The 9,577-nt window shown below is 44.1% G+C and overlaps 1 protein-coding gene across 1 annotated transcript in view; it reads left to right on the forward strand.

The window, feature by feature from the left end:
- Positions 1-7,715, forward strand: part of LOC119390932 (DIS3-like exonuclease 2) — a 167,603-nt gene extending 159,888 nt beyond the window's left edge. Inside the window, 2 exon segments of the mRNA XM_037658648.2 lie at positions 2,476-2,513; positions 7,481-7,715. Coding sequence (XP_037514576.1) covers positions 2,476-2,513; positions 7,481-7,517 — 75 coding nt within the window. The 3' untranslated portion in view covers positions 7,518-7,715.
- Positions 7,716-9,577: the final 1,862 nt, after the last annotated feature.

Genomic DNA, 9,577 nt, shown 5'->3' on the forward strand with positions numbered 1-9,577 from the left:
CGGCAAAATATTTAGTGGTACAGAATTTTATTTCAATTCTTACGAGCAGCACGAAAAATTGGCGCGCTCAGCCGCCGATCTAGTCGATGGATAGAAACACGGAGCTTAGGACGGCCTCATCCACAGAAATGTAAATCAACGTAGTGATTTTTTTAACACCAACAGCTGTAGGCATGAAAGAACTAAGCACACGCAATCACGACCGGCGCGGCGAGTCCGACCGCGAACCGCACGCACGACCATAGCGAGCTCCAACCAGCTCAAACTCCTCCCGTTCTCCGACAAATAACGATGATGATGAGTCTACGCCAACGCGATGGCAGAAGTGAATGCCAATCTCGAAGGCCTTGCTTTCGCAAGCAATTACATCATACACGCCATGTTTGTGCAATACAAATCTCAAAGGCTATGCTTTTTGTCAATAGTAAATGCCAATCTCGAAGGCCTTGCTTTCGCGAGCAGTTACGTCATAGACGCCATCTTTGCAATTTGAATCTCAAAGGCCATTCTTTTGTTTGCATCAATTGAAAGATTCTGTTGCTTGCGCCTCTCATGCGGCTAATATTACGGTCAAACGAGGCCAAGCTGCGTGAAGTGCACCATGGCCGCTCTCTTTGGTAGTCACTCGGTCGGCTCCAAGCGCACTTCGCGACGTATCATACGGGAACGGTCCCGACAGTTACGACGTAACAGCGAGGTTCCCAATACATTGTATCCTATGGGAGCTATGCTGGGACCGGCGGAAAACGACGTAACAGCCGGGAAAACGCAGCAGTGAGGAACGTAACAGCAGGGTTCCACTGTATAAAACACTGATGGTCAAGAAAAATTGTAATGGCAGAATTCTTAGAATCTTCAGTTGATACCAATTGCTTACTTTAGGTTCATAAGAATTATACAGGGGATATCAAGTTTTAAAGGAGATACTTGCACCCTTCACATGTTAAGGAATATGTGGGCAAAATTTCATCTCGATCGGGCTATCATAAGTACGAAAAACAAGATGTCCAAACTCAAGCAGTTGCCCAAAAATGGATCTTGCGAAAACGCGTTTAAAGGTATAGTGAAAGCTCATCTGTGCGCAAAAAGATATGTTATTTAAGATGATTTATTCGATCATGAGAGCTGGGCAATCATGGCAAGCAAGCCACGTGACAATTCCAGGGGACTCTAGACAGTCAGCGCTTTTTAGTTTTTTAGTAGGCACCTTGTGCTCTTTAAAGGCGATTTTAACCTACTTCGAGTTTAATTGCAATCTTCACTTTTTTTGTCTTGAAAGTAGAGAAACTAAACTTGTGAAAGCAAATAAAAAACAAAATGTGTAATTTTGAACAAAAAACCCATTTTTCAACTCACATCTCCCCTTAAGAAGGTTGGTGCCAGGTACGGACCTAGAGTTGTGTTCTGAGACAAGAATGGATATGTGCTGCAGGAGGAAGGAGGGTTGATGGGAGTGCAGAACCTTGGCACAGGGCACACGTGCAACATTAAACCGAGATGTGGTCTATGACCGGTGTGGTCTATGACGGTGTGGTCTATGACGGTAGTGTTGCGAAAAGCCAAGATTTATAATTTCGAAAATCACATCAAATGAGGCTTGGTTTCTTTATTTTTTTAATTTTTTTTGTTGACATGTAGTCACCTATGCTGTCCTTTTTATTATCGGTTATTTGTTAAACTTTTAGTTAGTGAGCACTTGTGTTGTCACCTTTGCCTCTCGTGCCCCCTTTTTAGTGCTCTTTTACAAGATTCATCTGTAAGAGACACGTGCTCCTCGATAATTCAAACTCGAAGGGACCCCAGGAATTTGTGTGAATTCTCATAAATGGGTGATTCAGGCCATAATGTTTGTTAGTGTTAAATAAAGTGAAATTTTTACAACATCGGTGGTCATACTGGTACTCATTATTATACGGCGCGTACAAGCATGTATAATTACAGGGACAAAACATCCTGTGATAGCTGGTAGCCCCTTCGTAATTTTAATGTGCTTTTTCGTATGACACCAGTGTACTGCGGTGAAGTGACTTAATAAAGCGCTCGGCGCGCGGATAGATCAAAGCCAGACCTTTGTGGTTTTTTTTTTTCTTCCTCAGTCAACATGCGAATGTTGGTACATGTCGTTTGGCCAGTTTGGCTGTTATGTAGGTGGATAATCTGCTTTATTTGCAAAAATTAGTGATATAAGAATGCAAATGTTCGGCTAGAAGCAAAAAAACAGCGTCGACAAACAAAAGCGTATCATTTAAGTGAAATTATGTAATGGAGTAGTTTGATTTAAACGGCTTTAAAATACATTGAAAACAAAGCGCCCACAGAGTTTGTTTGAATTAACCAAAAGTCTGAATTATCAAGTCTATTCTATTTGTGATGGTCTTTGGCAGAACTGTCGTGCATGCCTCAAGATGTGGAGTCAGCTGTTATTCATGAAGGGCATCACAGATCTGAACCAGTTTACCTCTTCTTTTTCTGCAGGTTGTTCTGAAGCTTCCCCCATTCACGGTGCCTGTAAAGTGAGTTCCACTATATGTCTTTGCAATGCAGGGTGTAGGGGGAGAAGTATAATGGTGCAGTGATAACATCATATGGGACGTGGGAAAACTCTCAACTGCATCTCCCCATGCACATACAACACGACTCTCATGAAAGATGTACTGGAGAATTTGGGGCATCGCTTGCATCGCTGCGCCAGCTTCTTTGTGCAGGACTGGCTGCACTCACGGCACGGAGTAAGCAGAACGGATTAGTGGGTGTAGGGGTGGACATCAGTGCCGTAAGGGAACAGAGGGTCTTCATCCCCGAGTGGAGTTTTAAAAAAAGTGTACGCATGCTGGTGCACGAATAGGAAGGTGCAGAATCTTTGTAGTACTGGTGTCACACAGGCACTTTTGATTGTAATCAGTGCCGATCCGGTTTGGATTTCTTGATTGCAGTCGGCAATGATCACTGCTACATGGTGTAAACTAATCCATATCAGTGCAGACAGCCAAATCGCCATCATCTCGATCCCAATCGGGCCCAATCGCGATTAAAAGTGACCATGTAGCGGCACCTGATCCAAATCGAGCCTAATCCGAGCGAAAATTTGGACTCGGCCCAGAGACCAGCTTAATTAAAGTACAAATGAATGAAGTTGCCAGAAACGCCTGTTACCAGGTTGCTGCTTGCACAAATGCTTGCTGTCATCTGGCCACTTCTATTTAGACCTTTGTCATGCTTTCATTATGAGTAAACAAAAGCACAGTCAGTGTATTCGTGGACATCTTGATTAACTTGGAGGTCAACCACAATACGACAGTTCAAAGAGATTGTTGTTTTTTCAACAGCAGTCATTGTCCAGCACTTTTCTTACCTTATTAATATTTGCAAGGATGAAAAATAAAACTGTTTTGAAGTTCTCAACAACTCTGAAAGGCCGGAAAGAAAGTAATGTAAGACCACGTAGATGCGTATTTAACGCAAGAAGGAGCAAATGCTGGATGTGCAGGAGTAGGGGACACTTACCACGAACGTGCATACGCAACTGTGACACCCTAGCAGCTTGGCTTGTCTTGTGGCTTGGGGTGCAGTCTACAGCTACAGGATCGATTAGGCTTTTCTAGTCCTAGTTTTGAGGCACCAACCTATGAAGGCATCGACATTGATCTTTTGGCTCGTCTTGGTGGCTAATCTGCTGGACCAGTATCGAGCCCCACCTATGGTGTTTCACCCCATCCCGGAACCATTGGGTACGGTTGTATCACAAGGATGCAGAGGTCTAACCCGCCGTACTTCTTCGTGCAGGCGAGTGTTTCAGGTCCAGTAACCCATTCTTGTTGGTGCTGCCGTGCCCATGGCTTCTTGTTGCAGTTACTGATGCTGTTTTGTATTTATGGAAACTTGTTATAGTGGCTGGTGACAGAGCAGAATCCAGGCCCCAATTATGGCCAGATTGCTAAACAATTAAAAGATATTGCCGCTGATATAAAAGATATCAAAGAATGTTGGCTCCCTGAAATTGAAAAAAAGATAGATGCCCTTTCCAAGCTTGAAGAAAAAGTGGTCTCATGTGAAAATCACATATTGCAGTTGGAGAGGGCCTTTAAAAGATTGGAAAATAGGGTTGACGATTTGGAAAACCACAGCAGGAGATCAAGTCTTATTGTTTATGGATTACATGAGGGCGAAAACTGCTGAACATTGAAACGCAGTGTCAATCAAGCAATCATCAAGGATACCCTTGGTTTGGAGCCAGTTACCATAGCACGAATACATCACCCAGGCAGCCCGATTAAGGATAAAAACAGACCGGTCATCCTAAAGCTACTCGACTCGCGAAACAAATCAGTGATACTAAAGAAAGGCTGCAAGTTGAAGAACACTAACTACTCGATAGGTGAAGATTTTAATCGTAGGGTGCGCGAAAGGAGAACTCTGGCAAAGTGCGAGCCGCCAGAAAGGAGAAAAGGTGTCACTATTCTTCGACAAACTACACATAAATGAGAATGCATTTGTCTGGGACGACAAAACAAATGAGAGAATTGCAGTCCAAACAAATGCCAAAAGAAGTCGACCAGCAACTCAAAGGCACAAACTTTCACAGAGATAACACTACTAAATGTAAACGCGAGAGGTACTGTCAATAAAACTGAAGCATTAGAAAATGTGCTGCTCGAACATAGCCCTGACATGTGGCTATTACAGAAACATGGCTTTCAGCAGAGGTTTACAGCCACGAAATAGCAGCCCCTAACTACTCAGTTATCCGTAAAGATAGACCAACTAGAGGTGGTGGCGTAGCTCTACTTATTAACGCTTACATTTTGTCTTGATGCCCGAGGTTCCAGATGCTGAGGCAGTGTTCTGCAAGATAATGTGCAGCGACTTTGCAATACTTACTGGTTGCTTCTACAGAAGCCCTGTGTCTGGTCACGAAAGTGTTGTTGCAGTCCATGAGTTTATGCAGAATCATGCTAGCAATCGTGTTATATTCTTATGGGAGACTTCAATCTGCCTCATATTGACTGCACCACACTTCACAATCATCCAATTCGCTCATTGATTTGATGCTAAACTTCGGGCTTCGTCAAGTTGTAACCTCTCCTACCCGAACACAAGGTCAAGCGCCAACGTCCTAGACTTACTACTTATTAGTGACAACTTTCATCTTGATGTACTAAATTTGGAGATCATAGATGGTATATCGGATCACAATATGCCAAAATGCCAGCTACCCCTCGGATGCACTGTTACCGCCAAAACTACTGAAGTTGCTGTGCCGAATCTTCAGAAAGAAGATAATTCAGCCATACTTACCTACTTAGTGCATGAAAACCAAGACTTTTTTGAAATGGTCAACGATACTTCTGTTCACGTCAATGAGCTCTGGCTTCAATTTAAGCGTATAATGTCGCACTGCATACGTCATTATATCCCGACAAAAAGTAAAAAATTGCTGAGAAACAACACTCGGATCACACGGGATATAATTTATGTCAAGCGCAGAATAAAACGCTTGAGGCGTAACATAAAAACGAAAGGCGGAAGCGTACAAAAAAAGTCTCAACTGCTGCGTGCCACCAATGATTTCAAGTTAAAAATTTAGCTAGCGAAGCATAAATACTACGATGAAACATGCCTTAAACCGTTTTATATGCGTTAGCAAACCTTAGGACTCTACTTTTTGCTTTCTTTTTGTTCTTTCTTTGTGCATGAATTTTTTTTTCCTTCAATGTTCTGTTTTAAGCATCGGGACGCTTAGAGGGGGGCAATGGCACACGCACTCCTTTTTGTATTTTTATGTAACGGGTCCGTTACACGTACAGCCACTGCCTTTCGCAAACTGCGCTCGAATGTCTGGGAAGCTTCCAGATTATTTTAGAATCTTTTGATAGGCTTGAGCGTGCAAACGCGAACAGTTGATATTATTCTGGAACTAGCGCAGCCACCACAGGTTCGGACTTGCCTTTCATTTTTCTGGACAAAGATTTGCTCAAATAAAAGGTTTAGTCTTGAACAAGCTGACCGCTTCCTTCGTCCCCGTTACGACCCCGTGACAATACAGTCGCCGACCGTTTATTCGGACGCTGAAAATTCGGACATGCTCGTTTATTTGGACACCTTCGCAGCACTGCCACTAGTCCCATTGAAGTATCATATAAACTCGCGACCGAAAATTCGGACGCCCCACAGTGCGCCGTTCGATTTTTCGATCAGCCGGTTGTCTGATCGAGTGCGACGTTGAACGCCACGACAAGCTGTCAGCAGTGTTTATAATATTTTCGCTAGGTTGCCAGCACTGAAATGCTGCACTGGCGGTAGCTGGAGATCGTGCCAGTGTCAAAATCCACGCAGAAACTGCCGACCTCGAAGGCTCTGTTAGCTACGCGTAACGATTGCCTTTTGGCTTTAGCCAGTCAAGTATCCATTGAACAGCTATTGCGGCCCAACAGCAGGCCAAGACAAGCCGAGATTGGAATCAGCTTGGTGCGGCGTTTGAGGTGAATGACAGCGCGTACGAGTACGACGCGGGTGCTAACTCATACTAAGAGAGTACGCCAACACAAGCGCTGCAACATCAACTAGCCCGTCAGAACTAAAGAAACGCGGCAACTACAAGGCCCTGACAATTGCAAAAAATTGAGCGATTATTCGCCAGGTAGAAGCCGGCCGACCTCAATCCGAAGTTGCTTGGGAGTTTTCGCTGAATTGCGCGATGAGATCATCCGTCAGCTACTCGAACCAGCGCATGTGGGCAGTGACTGCCGTGATGACGCGCCTCCCACACCACAGCCATCAAAATGCGGATTTAGCGTAGGCCGTTGCAGTGCTACTGCCGACCCACAGGAGTGGCCAAACATTGGCTGAAATACAGGATGACTAGGTCGCGCGTAAGCGTGCATGCATACAGACGTGCATTGACAAGTTTTTTCTGGCCTCTGGGTCAATACAGGTGCTTTTTTTCTGGTAAATCCTTTTTTTCGGACTCCCGATTATTCGGACTTTTCGGTGATTCCCGCGGAGTCCGAATAAACGGTTGGCGACTGTATTAAGTGCGGAGTACTTTAGGGGCCTGGGCTGTCGTATGCTGTCGTCGCTTAGCGTAACGCAGGCAAAACCACAAATGAAAATAGAAAAACAGAGGAAGCAAGCGAGAAATACAAAGAGAGAGAAAGGGGAAAAATAGGAAGAAAAATAGAAATAAAGAGAGAAAAAACTGGAACAGAGAAAAAGAAAGAAAGAGGAGGAAAGAAACAGAAAAACCAAAGATAAACAAAGAAGGCTGCCCAGCTCTGCACTTCTTTCAGCCTTGGCACCACTAATGCTAAGCTGCCTTTAAGTTTTGGGGGGGCTTCTTCCCAGCGCACAGATTTTAAATGCCAATCATGGTCGTGCCAGTAAAGCTGGTAGCAGCAGTGACAAGAGCAACTTTCAAGCCATTCTTGACAGGACCCTTTGTGTTTACTAATGCACCTTCTGTTGTGCTTGTTTGTGATTGCAGGAAGGAAGACAATGACAGGAGGCACCAGAAGCGATGAAAATGGACTTCACTTTAAATTATGCCTTGCCACCCCACTCTTTTCTATATTTTTTTCCTCCCTCGCATGGCTTTTGCTCTTTTATTTGGCATGACTCTCTGGAACTGTTCTTTTGTGAGAATGCGTTTTTGAGACTGATGAACTTTACCATGGGCTGCGCAAGATGTGATTAGGACAATAAAATACTTATTTCATACACTCGTTTGTTTCTGCTGCTGCTGCTGAGGGAGAGAATAAGGATGAAACAAAGGCAGGGAAGTTGACCAGGGCTGAGCTCGGTAGGCCACTCTGCACTGGGGAATGGGGGCTTTGCAGTATACATACAGGGTGTTTTTTTTAGACAATACAGATTTTTTATTAAAAAGCATTGACAGTCGGGCCCTTGTCGTCTTCGCAAGCAAGCTCTACGCCGAGGCAGAAGAACTTTGCCGCACCTAAAGTTTAATCAGAAAAAACGGCAAGCCGTCTCAATTACCCTAATGGACCTCTTATTCTTTGCATTTGGTGTGTAGTCCTTATCTGTTACTTTTACACTGCACCCAAGAAACCGCAATTTCCACTTTGTCTTTCAGCTGTACAGCTTAGAACTAGGCGGCAGTCACTGCGGCGCTACTTCTCGCAGACAAGCCAGCAAGTTCTTTGCACTTCTTTCGAGTTTAACAAAGAAACAGATGAGCACTACACACCAAACGCAAAGAATAAGCGGTCCACTTGGGTATTTGAGACGGCTTGCCATTTTTTCTGGCCATATTCTGCTACGACGCACCTTTTCTCAAAAGTTGTCACCTATAAGCTTCCGGTCTTTTATAACGAGGATGATGGATTTCCTGCACTCCCGATGCGCTGAGTTTCGGTTTCGCCTAGATCGGGGCCTTGAATTTCTATGATTATCTCAAATTACGTGCGTTTCTGCGATTTTTGAAAAATGTGCATGTCATAAATTGTCACCCTACAGCTCTTCCATATGAACAACGACCCTAAAGTTAACTAAAAAGCTAATTAAAGAGTTTTTGTTAATTACTGACTTAAATTAACTTTAGGTGCGGCAAAGTTTTTCCACCTCGGCGCAGAGTTCGTTTACAAAGACAACAGAGGCCCGACTGTCATAGCATTAAAAAAAAAATACCCTGTCAATTGGTGTTCATTTTGTGGGACTGCAGGTGTTGCAGATACGAGTTCTGGTCTTTCTGGCTTGGTATTGTGGGCACTGACCAAAAGGGTAATTGTGCCTTCAATATTATGCATACATACAATACTATGCGATCAGCAGTATAACGTTGCATTTTTCTGCACAGCTGGCTGTTCCCATCAATTGCATGTTATGATGCAATCAGGAATGGTTGTCAGTGCTGTGTCTATTGTCTCTAATACATCTCATGGTACTTGTTCTACATTATTCTGAAGGAGCTGAAAGCTTATTTGTGAGCTTTTAGTGTGCCACAATCACCCAGATGTATTTAGATATATGCATTAAGTACTACTGACGCACTGAATTCAATCATTGTTCTCATTTGTATACATAGCCCTGCTTTTCTTAATGTTTAGTTGGGGCGATGCTTGTGGAATACTAAAAATGGTTTGCTGGTTTTATCGGTTCTCATTGGCTTGCAGTGTTGCCCTGAAGGTATTATTGTGCCAGTGAGAAAGTGCAAGTAATGCTCATGGGTTGTCGAGCAGCTTCTTTCTAGTGTATAGAGGTTTGAAGGGGTCACTTGGGCTTGGTGAAAAAAAAACACACTCTGCGGATAGCAGACACTGCTATGAACATTTCAGCCAAGTCTTGCAGTTGTGCAGGGCAAGGAGAGCTTAGAAGCGGAGCGTGAAGTTGCCATCTTCTCAGCCATCGTATTTTCATACCAGATGGCCGTGCTCACTCTGTTTCAGAGCAGCGAGCACCCGCTGCTTCACGTTGGATAGCAGGTAGCATGCTATTGGCCAACGGCCGAACATAAATGAAAAGCGTCGTTTGGATCAGATGTGCTTCTTGCCACGGGGTGCTGGTGCTGCACTCCATAGCCCGCTAAATAGTGAGCGCCCAACTCTCACGCTGCATGTGATTC

The sequence above is a fragment of the Rhipicephalus sanguineus genome, chromosome 4 (assembly GCF_013339695.2).
Source record: "Rhipicephalus sanguineus isolate Rsan-2018 chromosome 4, BIME_Rsan_1.4, whole genome shotgun sequence".
In the NCBI taxonomy this organism is placed as follows: Eukaryota; Metazoa; Arthropoda; class Arachnida; order Ixodida; family Ixodidae; genus Rhipicephalus; species Rhipicephalus sanguineus.